General features: G+C 44.0%; 1 protein-coding gene across 2 annotated transcripts in view; it reads right to left on the bottom strand.

The window, feature by feature from the left end:
• grid2 (glutamate receptor, ionotropic, delta 2) overlaps positions 1 to 15,686 on the bottom strand; it is a 393,159-nt gene that overhangs the window by 66,267 nt on the left and 311,206 nt on the right. For both annotated transcript variants that reach the window (XM_042336695.1, XM_042336705.1), the window contains exon 11: positions 14,639 to 14,951. In XM_042336695.1, coding sequence (XP_042192629.1) covers positions 14,639 to 14,951 — 313 coding nt within the window. The remainder of the gene's footprint in view (positions 1 to 14,638; positions 14,952 to 15,686) is intronic.

Genomic DNA, 15,686 nt, shown 5'->3' with positions numbered 1-15,686 from the left:
AGTGCAAGAATTGTTATTATAATGATATTGACTCCATTTCTGCCTAAGTCTCCACTTCCAACCAAAGCCTGTCTGATATTGTAGTATTAAGTCCATTTCAATCTTCTGTCCTATTATCTAATCCCAGGTCTAGGTCCGTATCTCTTTTGTCTCTTGCTGGGTCAAATCTACCAAGTGTTTTCTTTTGAAGGACTTTGCACTTTTATCTTCTGCTGCACTCAACAGCAGTTTATTCCAACAAGGATAACTTCATCAGAATTCAGTGACAGACCACAGGTCTGAACACTCACAACTGACTCTATTGTTTCAGGACTCAAACGTCAATGTGACCAGTCTCCATTTCTCATCGTCACCTTGAATTGGCTTGTCAATAAAATTGGTCATTCGCTTCATGACTGTTTCTGGGGCACTGCTGTACAGCGTTCTCCTACAAAATACACAGTCACCCCACTTTGCAGCATGTCCTGTGAAGCGCTTTGGGACATTTCCCTCCGACAGGAAAAAATGCGATATCAAATGTAAGGTTTACTCTTATGATTACGACCTTCATAGAATCACAGGATGTTTGTAGCACAGAACAGACCTTTCAGACTATCATGTCTGAGTTGGTGTTGCTCTTCCCCACTGGAATGATCCGCTGTGAATTAAATTTAGACCCCGACACATGACTATAGCTGGCGGAATATAAAACTCTAGTTTTAATACCTCCATCACATAGTCTGTGTTTGCTTCAAATTTGATCTTGGTATTGATTTTGTATCGTGGTGTATTGTTGTTTATAATTAGCTCCTTTCAGATGGTTCTGTATCTGTTTCCGCTCTGATTTGCATGCTGGCATGTTAACAAAATAGCCCATTAAGATCGTCTGAGGCTAAGGGAGGATAGTCGTGAGGGTGATTTACGTGATGATCGTAAATACATCGAGAGTCTACTCGGACCCTAAACATCTAGTAGTAACTGTAGTTACTGGTTCAAGCCATTGTGCTAAAGGGTCATAAATAACAGATCAAACGGAAATTGTTTCATCATAAAGAACATTGGAAGCTGTCAGTATTGCAATGAATTGTATTGCTGTCAGTTGTGTTTGGAAACGTTGCTGGTGTTTGCTCACGGTGCGAGATTAGCCAGCTTTCCATTCGATGCATTGAATGGAGCTCCATTAATCATCCCTCAAGAAAAAAATAATAATTTGGTCATTTCAATCCACGGCCTTTTGTGGAGACGCTGCTGTGCGCAAGTGGAGTCCTGTAGCTCAGTGGTTTGAGCACTCGCTTTGCAAGCGAGACCCCTGGGTTCAATTCCAGGCAGAGGGCGAAACCTTGGGCAAGTTTCCTTACTCCACACAGAGCCTAATAATAATCCCTCCAAAAAAACAAAACAATAATAAATTGGTCATTTTCAATCCATATGACTGTTTGTGGGACATTGCTGTGCGCAATTGGCTGCTGCGTTCGCCCACAAATATACAGTCAATTCACTTTACAGTGTGTTCTGTGACGTCCTCCCGACGTGAAAAGCGTTATATCAAATGCAAGGATTGTGCCTCGTCACATCTTCGAGACGTCTCAAAGCGCTTCACAGAATAATAATAATAATAATAATAATCCTCGCATTTGATATAGCGCTTTTCACGTCGGGAGGACGTCCCAAAGCGCTTCACAGAACACACTGTGAAGTGAACTGACTGTATATTTTGTGGGCGAATCTTAGACTTCCACACGTTCCTTTCCCTCCGGTCTCCGGCAGCAGGCTTTTACTGGTGATTTAAATACAGAAAATAACACCGTAACAACGTTTTAGTCAATACAGGGACATACATTGCTGTAGGCCGCTCAGACCTTTCCCAGCAAAAAATATAATGTGAGTTTAAAACAATGTTTTATTGAAACCAATAAGTCAGCATTTTACGCACATTAAATCCTTACCTTTTTACTGATGAATTTCATCCCCAGACATCTTACGAAGCATGATATGCGCACAGAAGTGCTCAATGGGGCTGAAAATGTATCGTAGATTATTTTATCGCGGTGCTTGCAATATGTGTTGGTGTCAGCTGGGAAGATTAGTGCCGACAGGAAGCCTCTGCAGGAGGCTCACTAGTGTTCGACAATCTCAGTGACAGAGCTCAGCCTTTTTCCAATCTGATACGTTAAGATGATTAGAAGCTAAAGTACTCCTGTCCAGTTTTGTCATCTGATGCTTAAACCCACCAACACTCAGCACCGCTGGCGCCCACTTGCGCACCAAGTAGGACGTGGAATAGGCAGGGAAATGGGGAGGACCACTGAAGCACACACAGGTAGATGCGAGGCAAATCAGAGATGTCACGAAGAAGATAGTGGTGGGAAAACCACAGTGACACGGATATTTAGGATTAATAGATAATTTACCAGGCCTCTACTGAGTAAAATATGATCCAATAGCCCATAACACGCCATGCAAAAGTACCTCTTAATATCTATAAACTTCTATTATTATTATTACTACTACCCTTTCCTCCGGCAGGAGAGGAAGACTGCCGATGTTTTGGCTCAGCTGTCGGTTTATAAATGACATAAATCACACTCGGAGGAAAGGCAGTGCAATTCATCCCAGTTTTAATGGTACCTTTCACCTCATAATGAGGATCGGAGTGTATGTAGAAAAGCCCACGAAAAGGCAGATAGGATTGATATAAAATAATTGAGTATAAAAGAGAGGCATACCACATTAACACAGGATACTGGTCAGGCCACAGTTGGCGAAATGTGCGCGATTCTGGGTGTCCCATTATAGACTGGACACTCAAGACAAGGAAAGGGTAAAGTATGGATTCACACGGATAATATCTAGGATGGCAAAAGAACCAAAGGGCAGAAGAGAAGAGGTTTTTATTTTACCCAGAGCTGTTACGGCCTGGAATGCAGCACCTGAAAGGGTGGAGGAAGCAGATTCGATAATTGCTCTCAAAACAGAATCAGATAGGTACGTAAAAAGTGTAGGACTAACGGGGCAAGAGTGGGGGAGTGGGACTAGTCGGGAGCTCTTTCAAAGAGCTGGCACAGGCACGATGGGCCGAATGGCCTCCTTCTGTGCAGTAAAATTCTATGATTCTAGGATAGCAATAATATTAATCCTTGCATGTGCTGCAACAACTTTCGTGTTGGGAAGATGTCTCAAAGCGCTTCACGGGATTCAATGGGAAGTGTGGTGCCTGTGCCTATATCCTTAACCCCCATAGCAAACCCTTCTTTTTGAAGCCCTTGGAGAGGTGATCCTATGCGATAGGCGCTATATAAATGCAGGCTGTTGTGGTCGTTTCAGTTGTCGAGCACTATTTTAGGTTTGACGAATCAAACGTCCTCTTCCGATGTTATTATGCGTGCCAACCTGGCTCAGTTGGTAGCACTTTCGCCTCTGAGGCAGAAGGCTGTGAGCCCAAGCCCCGTGTGGGACTTTGAACTGATATTGCCGAGGCTGACGCTCAGGGCAGTGTTGGAGATGCACTGCATTGTTAGAGTTCCTGTCTTTCCAACGAAATGCTAAGCTGAGGTCCTGCCTGCCTGTTTGGTAGGATGTTACAGATCCCACGGCACAATTCAAAAAAAGTAGGGAGATTCTCCCACTGTCCTGGACAATAGTTCTCCAGATACAATTGATCATTCAATTCATGGATGCTCGCGAGACATTGCTCTGCGTAAACTGACTGCTGCATTCACCTGATACACCCTTTTGCCAACGTCCTAGTCAACAAATTCCCAATTAAGATTGGTCATCCATCCTTCCAATGAGCTGTTAAACTGAGGTCCTGTCTGCCTGTTCAGGTGGATGGCACTATTCGAAAAGAGAAGGAAGTTTCTTCTGGTATCCGGTCCAATAATCCCACAAATAAAAAAAAAATTGTCAATGGTTTCATGGTTGTTTGTGGGACATTGCTGTGCGCAATTGGGCTGCCGTGTTTGGCTACAAATAGACAGTCACTCCATTTCACAATAAATCCATCCTTCCAATATATATACCAGATGCAAGGATCATTATCCACTTCATCGTTGTTTGTGGGACATGATTATGGGCAAATTAGCTACTACACTCACCCACAAAACACAATGACTACAATTTACAGCTAAATCCTCTGAAGTGGTTTGAGTTGTCCCCTTGACGTGAAAGTTGCAATACCAAATGCAAGGATTATTATTTTTATTACTGTTTCAATAATTCTATACTACAACAATCATGCTTAAATTATTATTGTTGTTTACATTACGGTCCACGCATTCTTTTCTCTCACAAATTACCTTTAATCGAGCCTTTCAAAAAAAAAAGCAGACCTCTACTGCCGAGCCTCTTGAACACGCTGAAACACAATAACAAGTGCCTTGCGCATGATCCTATTCACATTCACAAAGGCACGCAATTCAAATTTCATTTGGATTCAGCCGGTCAAATGAAGACAGCGCAATTGGATTAACGGACATGTGAAATTAATAGGATTGATGAAGCAGCGAGAAAATTAAGTCCAGGAGGATGCTGCGGGCGAGCTACGATGAATGTCAGATCCACGGACGCAATTAGCATCCGGGAGGATGGGGAGTGTGTCGTGGGGTGGGGCTGTTCTAAGCACTGGGGACAGTGATTGAGTTCTGAGCGCGATTCGGGTGGTGAGACTCAGGCGGGCAGGACGCGTTATTTTCTCCACCGTGCGGAGTTACTGAGCGCATTGATTTATTTGGATACACGTTTGCATATCATCATCACCAATAAAGAACCACCACTCACAGCAAGCCACTTCATAACGTATTAATAGGATTAAACATCTCATATGCCGGAAAAGTCAGATTACATCTGAATCGATTTAATTCGCAAACATTTTAACACCTACGTGTAAACCTGAAAATCACTCAACGCCTTCCAATTGATTCACAAAAGGGTTTAACCATTCCAGCTGCCAACGGCTCTCAAAGCTGTAAATATTCTGCTATTATTATTTTGGAATTATAATGAGGGCTCGTCAGGAGTTTCTCAATCTCACGGTCTTAACTGGAAAGTTAAGAAACAACCATCATCTAAATTAAGACTGGATTTTAGGATTTTTCCCCTCAAGATCGTTCTGTAAAATGTTTCAATGTTAAGATAATGTTCTTAAGGCCAAGACAACGAGGACTTTGGGGCCACAGATTTACATAGATTTGCCCAGCATGGAAATAGGTCATTCGGCCCATCCATTCGTGCCAGTGATAATATTCCACGTAAATCTCCACCCACTCCTTACTCTATCTACCTTGCCAAATCTGAAGCAAGTGAATCTCCCCCCCACCCCATTCCCTCCACCCCAACTCTAAGATGATATTAACGGGCTCTCAGCTCTGTGAAATCATCACAGTTTTGCCATTTCCTCACTGGAGGGAGATATTGACTTACTTTCCTGTTCAAGCCTGCACATGACACTGGAGGAAACGACACTAGACACAATCCAGTTAAGGCCAACGTGATTAATCTGCAGAGAGGCCATTCACATCCACTTTAAGAAGATTTGACAGCATTGAAAATTATTGGTGATGCAACGGTGATGTCTGCCAGGCACAAATTAATAGCTCTCGGTTCAGAGAGCGCCAATATCCTCTGAAACGTGCAATTGGGAATATGCAAACGCAGCTGTTGGAGGACAGTCTGCACACAATACGGTTAGTCCAACAGCATGTGTGTTGGGTGTTGCAATTCCATTGCTTGTGAAATTGTAATAATCCTTGCATTTAATATAACGCTTTTTCACGTCTTCTCGACATCTCAAAGCGCTTCACAAAATATACTGTAAAGTGAATTGACTGTGTATTTGTGGGCGAAACTCGGCAGCCAATTGCGCGCAGCAGTGTCCCCACAAACAGTCGTGGACTGAAGTGACCAATTTACTATTGTTTTCTTTTTCTTGAGGGATTATTATCAGGCGTCTGGAGTAAGGAAACTTGCCCAAGGTTTCGCCCTGCCGGGAATCGAACCCAGGTCTCTCGCTTGTGAGGCGAGTGCTCCAACCACTGAGCTACAGGACTCCACGAGTAGGCAATAATGGAGATGAATCCTGGATTGCACCCAGAAAAAGTCCCCTGTGCTGTCGTTCAAATTACAGCAGTCAGAAGCAAACTGTTTTGCTCAGCTCCAAGGATGGAAATAACCAAGGTCTCCTTAGAGCTGAGCTGTGTCTGAAATGGAAACGCACACTCCCTCGCTAGAGGGATGCATCCTGCTTGACCAATTCCAGAGAGTATTAGGTTCAATTTGGCTGGAAGGCTTGGGGACTCCAGTGTGTGGGTTGGGGGTAGTGCTGGAGTTCAACCAGCAAAAAAAAAAAAAACCTTTGAGACTAATGCCCGGCAAACTTGCCCTGCTTGTACAGTTGGGACCACCCTACCCATTAGAGCTGTGGCTTGCAGGTCTAACAGGAACTGAGCAGGAAGAGTACCTCATTCCAATGACTGGTCCAGCCTTCCAGGTCCCGCTGATGAGCCAGGCCGGGCTGTACTGTCATCAGCAGCGCTCTGGAATACTGCAGACCCGCCTGGCTCAGGAACCGGGCTACCGAGACCTCAGCAGAGAATTAACTCAAGTCTGACATTCGGTTGCCCAGCGTGTCACTAACAAGCCATCAGGGACAGCTTTAAAAAAAATGTGAGCAGGAATGAGGACTGTGGCAGACACCTCTAACCTTTTGTGTATTCGTGCTTTTTTGTTTTGCAGTTTTTCAAAGCGCCAACTGAGAATCCACTTAAACTTTCGACCCCGTTTTATCGCGAAGCGGCCGATCTCTCGCTTTGCAGCCCTATATTTTTGCACAGTCGCCGAGGATTGCTCTCGCCTACCTTATCACCTCAAAGGTAGGATTTTATTGATTTTTTTTTTTCGAGCCCCGTTTAATTTCGTGCCAAAGAACGTCCAAGCTTGATTACAGGGTGAAATAATTAAGCGGGGCTCGAAAAATACTGGTTATGTGGAATTATTGCAACAACCTTTCTTTTCTCTGCCCCTAAATTCAATAACTAACATACTTCAATGGCCACTGACAGTCTTATAATAGCTCACCCAAGTGGCCATGCTTCACTGAACAGTCCAGACGATGAGTGTCAGAAACATATTTGACATTGACAGCCATCATAACTAAATCCAATCATGTCTTCAACCAGGATGCTTAGAAGCTTGAAGGGATATGGGAACACAGAAGAGCAGTTGGATTAAAAGTGCATCTTGCACTGACAGATGATGCAGAATTGATGGGCTGAATGGCCTCCTCCTGCACTGTAAATTTCTATGATTCTGTGATCTAAGTCCTGTACCGTATTGGTTAGAGCGATACTAATTCCAGGTCGGGGCGAAACGTTAGGCAAGTTTCCTTACTCCACACGCCTCTGTTTACCTGGCAGTAAGCAGAAACCCGGTTGTCCGTCGATTGGCGGATGGCTTTTCTGGGGACAATAATATAGCTTAAAAAAAATAACAATAACTTGGTTACTCAATCCACGTTTGTGGGACACCGCTGTGTGCAATAGGTGCTATATCAAATGCGAGGGTTATTATTTTTATTCGATAGAAAAACAAAGTCACTTGAAGGCAGCAGATCAGAATCCGGAAATCTGGTTAACCTTTAATCTCTACCTGAGCCCAAGAACACCGAGGCAGATCAACTGTTGCATCCCAAGGACAACCCGGTGCAAATCAGATGACTTGCTAACAATGAAGGATTGAAACCCGAGAGCTTAAAACCCTGTATTATTCAATACCAAACTAGACATCGCTTTTCTCCGCAGAGCTGCCGGGGGAAGCTATGCGTTTATGAGGTAAAATTCAATCCTGGGCTCTCGATTTAATCCACTAACATTTCAGAGCAGCCAGAATTTGGCAAATTGTTGAATTCAGTCTCAACTTGGAAGCCAATTTTCTATCATTCGTAAGATATTTGACGCTTTTTCACAATTACGATCGGAATTAAGTATCTGCCAAATTCCGGAAGCTCGAAAAGCTACTTTAATAAAGTAAACCCAGATCCAGGTGGAATCTTAACCCTATACATTTCTGTTGAACAACATGCACAAACAGGAATGTATTATATATTTGTTTTGAATATCTTCTTCATATAACAACATGTTATCGTGCCTTTCACTGACACCAGCAGATGAGGTCATTAGGAGATACTGGAGAAAACAATAACAACAACAAGATTCCATTTATAGAGCGCCTTTCAGGTTGGGAGGACGTCCCAAGGCGCTGGACCCCTCCCAAGGGGAGGGAAGGGAGGGAGCGAGGAGGGAGTAGAGAGTCGAGAGGGGAGCTGAAGGCTGAAGGTCAAAGAGAAAGGTCTTGAGACCGGCCTTGAAGGAGGAAAGGGAGGAAGCGGCGAAGGCACTGGGGGATAGAGTTCCAGAGCCTCGGGGCTGAGAGGCTGAAGGGGAGAGAATGGTATCAAAAGATATAATAAAATGCCAGAAGAGGTATGATGGGCTCAACAGACTCCTTCCCTGTTCCTATGCTCTTCAGATCTTCATGGTTCTGATTCATAGTTATCCCAGGTCAGCGTCAAATTGGAATTTCTGGTATTCGTCGGGGAAAAAAAATCGTTGTGCGTCAATACTCATTCGTATTGCGTGTTTTAGCTTTGCTTTTCAGAGTGCTGTTCAATTAAACATAACAGAGTAAGTGGCAACCGTGAGTCACCAGCTGAAACAGACTAAATTTAGTTCCAAGCTCTTGTGGTTAACATCGGTATTAGCCAAGAAAATCATTCGCCGTAAATAGCAGAGGAAAGAGAAGATGAGGGATGGTCCCAAAGCTAAATGCGTGCAGATTGCATTGTATATTTCAGGAGAAATACAAACTGCAAAGGATGGGATGTCTGAAAGTCTGTAACAGAGCTGAACAAAGTCCCTCTGAACTCAAAGCTTACAAAGTTAGCCGGGTTCAGTGGTAGCACTTCCACCTCTGAGTCAGAAGATTGTGGGTTCAAGCCTCACGTCAGAACACATTGTCTAAGCTGACACTTCAATGCAGTTCTGGGGGTGGTTTGGGTGAGGGGGAGTTGTCTTATCTGAGGTGTTGCCCTTCAGATCCCTCAGTCCCGTCTGCCTGTTCAGATGGACCTTAAGGGTCCCATGGCACTATTTGAAAAGAGAAGGAGTTTTGGCCAACAAATCCCCCGAATTAAATCGGTCACTCACTCCATGGCTGTTTGTGGGACATTGTTGTGAGTAAATATGCTGCCACATTTTGCCTAAAAACCACACGGTCAGTCCACTTTACAGTATATCCTGTGCAGAAGCATCTGGAGACGTCTCGATAATGTGAAAAGGCCCTATATTAAATGCAAGGATTCTTATTATTAATTGCTGCCACAATTTGCCAGCAGGAACCCAGTGGGGCCAAAGACCCAGTCAGTCTTAAACATGATGGTGGATGTTCCTGCTTTACTGCTTTATGGTCCGACCTCTGGTGTAATGCCCACCCCCCATCCCCCCCACCCCTGTTATTGTGCACGTGGACTGGCTGTTCCAATCCAGAGGGGCAATTAATGCACTCGCAGTTGTCTTGCGAAAAGGTTTAAAACGCGGGGAATGGGTGACAGACACACATTGAGACTCAGAAGGCCATCCTTTCACTCTGACATTTGTGCTCTAATGCAGCCAGAGTGAAGCTCTCCTCTCCCCGACAGCTTCGAAGTCTTAAGCGAATGAGTTACGGCAGCTCCCAACAGGAGACCTTTTCAGCAAAAACTAAGCGTTACACAAATCAAAATCCCAGAAATATCAGCGCAGTAGGGTGTCCCGCTGCGCATTTGCGGTGCTGTCCCACGGCCGGAGCTCTATATTCTAAGTAAGAGTCCCTTCTTTTGATATAGGACCTTGCGCGTCTCAAAGCACTTCACGGGATATACTTTAAAATCTAGTGACTGTGTATCTTGCGGGCAAACACAACAGCCAATTTGCCCATGGCAACTTCCCACAAACAGCCATGAAGTGAATTACTCCAATCCTATTTTCCTGCTCGTTTATAATGTCTATTTATAATAATAAGTATTTTTTGTTAAATCATTTTTTTTATCAAATAAGCAATTTAAATATTTTGTTCTTCGAGTGTTTATCTGACTCCCTTTAAATGTCTCATCCTATTAGCCTTGTGATAATGTGTTTTAATAACCCTCCGTGTAAAAAAATGTTCTTCTCACCTCTCGCATTGTGCATCTGGTAATAATCTCGTGTTGATTTATGCCTTCCTGTTGCTGATTCACAGACCAGCATAAATAATCTCGTCATTAGGATCTAATGTGCGATATTTGCAAATCCAATCTGATGTGCGGCTTCTGATTGCAAATGTGCAAATATATTTCTTGGGCATATTCAAGAATTGCTAAATGCCTTTTCTGAATGGCGTCGGGAGTGTAAAAAAAAATCCCTGCGACCCAAGTGCGGGCGTTCAACCTGGTTTGCGAAGATCACAAATTGGACCTTATTGTTTACAACACTCAGCTCAATCTTCCGGAAGCCGATGAAAACAACCCTGGTTTTCAACCACTATAGCCAAAGTACATCCTTTCAGCCCTGGTATCAGCCCAGTGAATCTCCGCGGCACTCTTCGCTTGTCTGCGATATCCATAGTATTATCTTGGTATCGTTCAAGGAGGTCACAATGATTGGTGGAATGAGAAATCGAAAGCTAACACGAGGGCATGTTCTTCAGAGCTTGGGGGATATGGTATTACTTATGCTGAGCAGAATGAACGGTACTCAATATATCAAACCCGTGTGACCCTGTGAGTTCCCATCACTCACAGTGTACCGTGACACAAACTTGACGAGCCACTCAAAGTACTTCCAGAGAAAATTTATATGAAGGTCTTTTTTTTTGGGGGGGGGTGTGGGTTGGTGGGGGGGGGAGGGGGGGGAATAAGTGAGAGAAAAGTTATATCTGGTCACATTAGAATCGCAAAAGAAACATATGCGCTGAAAATTTTCAAAGTGAGAGACCAAGTGTGGCTTTAAAGCAAAATTGGAAAGCGAAAATGTCGATCGGACTGAAGAAGAACAAACAAAGATGTTCTTTGTGATGATGAACATTGCTCTATGATTCAGTATTCTGCTGTGATCTTGATGGTCGCACTGCAGCCAGTGGGAGACCGAAACAGCAGGAGCTTTGCCTTCCCGGAGGTGCTCTCCTGATGTTTCTATCACACTGAATCACGCTGCATTTACTGAAGCTATGCGGTACAGTTTATGCTTGTTTGACTCGCCTAGCGCTGAGCTGATACCAACTCTGCGGCAGACCTGGCCTGTAAAGTGACATTGGTTTTTTTTTCATTCCATCGTGGGGGCAGCAAATGAAATGATTTCCATCAAGCTCCAGGTCATTCAGCTTGTCATTGGCCCCCAAAGATGACCTGTCAGGCTTGGAGCCCGAGGTAATCGTTTTGTACCAAAGGAAAAGTTATATTTGGAGAGAAGAAGACTCAGAGGAGACCTCAGAGATGTGTATAATATTTTGAATGGGATTGAAAAAAGTAAACCCGGATCAATACTCTGATGTAACAAGATAGTAGAACAAGAGGACAAAAGTTTAAGAGTTGTAAAAGGCAATTTCAAACAGGTACAGGAAGTTTTTTTCTTTCCTCAGAGGACAATAATAATAATAATAATAAAAATTATTGTTATTATTATAATAATAATAGTAATCCTTGCATTTGATATAGTGCTTTATCAAAGCGCTTCACGGAATATAATGTAAAGTGAATTGACTGTATATTTTGTGGCCGAAACACATCAGCCAAATGCGCACATCAGTGTCGTGAATTGAGTGACCAAATTATTATTTTTTTTTGAAGGAATCATTACCCCTGGAAAAGCCATCCGCCGATCGCCTAACAACCGGGTTCCTACTTACTCCTAGGTAAGCAGAGCCGTGTGGAGTAAGGAAACTTGCCCATCGTTTCGCTCTGCCGGGAAGCAAACCCAGGTCTCTTGGTTGTGAGGCGAGTGCGCCAGTGAGTGGAGTCCTGTAGCTCAGTGGTGTGCAGTCCTGTAGCTCAGTGGTTAGAGCACTCGCTTTGCAAGCGAGAGACCTGAGTTCAATTCCAGGCAGAGGGTGAAACCTTGGGCAAGTTTCCTTACTCCACACAGAGCCTAATAATAATCCCTCCAAAACCAAAAACAATAATAAATTGGTCATTTTCAATCTACGACTGTTTGTAGGACATTGCTGTGCGCAATTGGCTGCCGCGTTCGCCCACAAACATACAAATTCACTTTACAGTGTGTTCTGTGAAGTGCTTTGGGACGTCCTCCCGATGTGAAAAGCGCTATATTAAATGCAAGGATTATTATTATTATTATATTATTACAGGATTCCACTGGCTGCCATGAGTGGCCGGGAAAGGGGTAGAGGCCAAGACATCAGATGTGTTCTCTATGCCTCTATTTATAAAGCCGAGTATCCCGTACGCTTTTTTTTTAAACAGCTTTATTCTACCTGTCCTGTCAAAGATTTACTTACATGAACCCCCAGGTCTCTCTGTTCCTTCACCCCCTAAGATTGTACCGTCAGCTTATATTGCTGCTCCTCATTCTTCCTCCCAAAATGCATCAATTCACATTTCTCCACATTAAACTTCATCTGCCACGTGTCTGCCCATGTTACCAGTCTCTCTATGTCCGTTTGCAGTCTGATACTATCCTCCTCACTGTTTATTACTTTTCCTAGCTTAATATCATCTGCAAACTTGGAAATTGTACTCCCTGTACCCAAGTCCAGATCATTTATATAGATCACAAACAGCAGTGGTCTCTGGGGGACACCATTGCACACTTCCCTCCAGTCACAAAAACAACCGTTCACCACCACTGTCTGCACCACATCTCAAAGCGCTGCACAGAACGTACCATAAAGTAAATCAACTGTATATTACGTGGGCAAAACTCGTCAGCCAATAGCGCACAACACTGTCCCGCAAACAGTCATGTATTGAGTGGTCAAACTTTGTTGATGGGCACCAGATGAGGTTTGAACTGTGTGGGAACAGCAGCTGGATCGCACCCCACAAACCAACTCTCTGAGCGAGTTTGCAGGTGGACTTTTCTCAGTCTCAAGAGGTTTGGGTGAACGTTGTAAAATGGAGAACAAAAGCAGAGTTTGTTCGATTCAGCATCGACGGAAACATAATGAACAATGAATTCAGAAAATAAGCACCGGAAAACCATAGAGACAGCAAAACAATCAGCTCGCCACAGACACCACTCGAAACAGAGAACAAAAGGTGACCGTTGTTAAGGGATCCTGTTTAGCCATCCACCAACATTACCAGGATACAACGACTATTCATACACAAGTACTATCTGCTACGTTCTGAATTCAATCAGCGATGTCGCTGAAACTTTCACTTGTATGGTCATGTCGAAGAGTTAGACTTGCAGTGTTTACGATACGAAATACAAGCCGCCATTGATAAAAAAAAACAAAGCAATACCCTGGTACCACATATATTCATGACCTGAATCATTGTTAGAATCGGATTTCCCATTTACATTTTTTCATAACAGCATTGGAAAATGGCGTCGGGGAAATTAAATGGAGATGTTGGTCGAAAAGAACGCTGCTGAGGCAGACAAAATGGGTTAAAAGTAATGTGTAATAATGTTCAAATGCTCGATGTCGTATTAGTTCAGAATAAGCTAAATATTTACACAAGTAAGCTAATTCTATAAAATGGAAGTGAACTGGAAGTGATTCGGTTGAGAGGAATTCTCTGCACGTACGTGATAATCATTTATCAAATTAACTGTATTTTCAGTGGAATTTCATTCCTGGCAAAATCATTGCTCAGCAACAAAACATCTTTTTTTTACTGGAGAAATTAAGCCTCTGCGTGTTTGTATAACCACATTAACAGACTCACACAAACACGCACACACACACAAATAATCTGGTTTACTTCCCTCTTTTACGTCCGCCTCAACAAGCTCATTTTTACCATCTAAAATGATTGTGGAATGATGGTAATAGTAATACTGATTGTGGAATGATTTACTTCAGTTGAAAACTTGCCATTAGGAAGCACACGAGAGCAACCTCTCATGCACGCTTTATTTTCATTAGAGACAAGTTTCGCACCAGTTCACTGCGTCTTGGGTAAATTGAGGAATTGGAGCCTGATGGGTAACAATTTCCATACAAACACATAGTCACTACACTGAGACAGAGTTGGCAAACTCCTGTCCGTTTCAGATTCGCAGGGAAATCCCAGCGATGGTTCGCTTGTAAACCCAGGAGACTGAGTTGCTTAATCCATTTGTGAGCGGGAAGGCAATCTTGCACCACTCGACCTTAGAGATCACTCGGGCTACGATGCAGGAAATACGCATCAAGCGAGTCTGAATGCCTGTTACTGCTGCCCTTTCCAGCAGGAAAGGGAAACTCAGCGAACGCACTGAGCTGGCTATTCAGTCCTGACACTGAATCCAGCCCACCGTAAGCTCACGTTCAACTCACATCGTCCTGATTGGAGAACTGAACGCGCTCCCCGGTGGGGCCTTCAGCATAAAACACAGCAACTCCACCTCGCAGAGTTAACGCAGCATTCGACGCGCTGACACCACAACCGGCCGCAGGACGGGGTCGAGACGAGGAGGCCTCTTACCTTGCTGGACGAAGGAGCCGTAGACGAACCACATGGAGTTGTACAGAGTGGTGGAGGTGACTGAGCCCATCTGCAGACGCGGAGGGTTCAGCCAGTTCAGCAGGTACACGAGCAGCCCCACCAGCAGCACGGTGCCAGCGATGCAGGCCCACAGAGAAAAATCGAACGGGGCCAGGCAGGCAAACATGTCCACCGTCTTCTCCGCCTTCTTCAGCAGGAACCCCAGCGAGTAGTCCATGTAGCGGGTGGTAAAGTCCACCACGTTCTCCCGCTCCGGTGTAATCGTCAGAGCTGAGATGCCCACGTCCGCCCTCTGTAACATTTTATCGCAAAAAAAAACCCCCAAAAAAACACTATTAATAATAACACTAATAATCTTTACTTGGAGACGGTGCCTTTTATGGCGGGAGGGATGAGCCGAAGTGCTTCACAGAATACACTGTGTGTTTTGCGGACGAACGCAGCAGAACAATTTACGCGCAGCACAAGTCCCACAAACAGACACGAATTGAAAGACCGACTTTATTTGGGGCTGTGCGGGCCAGGACACCGGGAAAAACTCTCTCCTCGTTTCAAATGGTGCCGTGAGATTTTCAACATCCGTCTGAACACGCGGGTTTAACGTCTCATCTGAAGGACGACACCTCAGAAAATGCAGCGCATCCCCACCACTGTTCGGCAGTTTCGGTTTCGACGAGGAATTCAAAGTCCCGACACGGGGCTTGAACCCACAACCTTCTGACCCAGAGGCGAGAGTGCTACCATCAGAGCCAGGCTGACGCAAGATCCCTCTCGTTGATGCATTCACACGGTTGCTTTATTCCCACGTGGATTCATATTAATTTTTCATTCGGAAAGATGAAATTTGTCGTTTTTTTGCTATTTTCCGTGTATTTTTTAAAAATCCTCTACAGTAACGTGTACTATGGCCTGAACCCAGCGATATCTAAACCAATTATTGTTACGAGTTGTTCCCATCTGAAATGCACTGCCTGAATAGGTGGGTGGAAGAAGATTCAATAGTAAGTTTCAAAAGGGAATTGGATAT

This window comes from Callorhinchus milii, unplaced genomic scaffold (genome assembly GCF_018977255.1).
Source record: "Callorhinchus milii isolate IMCB2004 unplaced genomic scaffold, IMCB_Cmil_1.0 Scaffold1, whole genome shotgun sequence".
Lineage (NCBI taxonomy): Eukaryota > Metazoa > Chordata > Chondrichthyes > Chimaeriformes > Callorhinchidae > Callorhinchus > Callorhinchus milii.
This window is presented reverse-complemented; position numbering and strand designations above follow the sequence as displayed.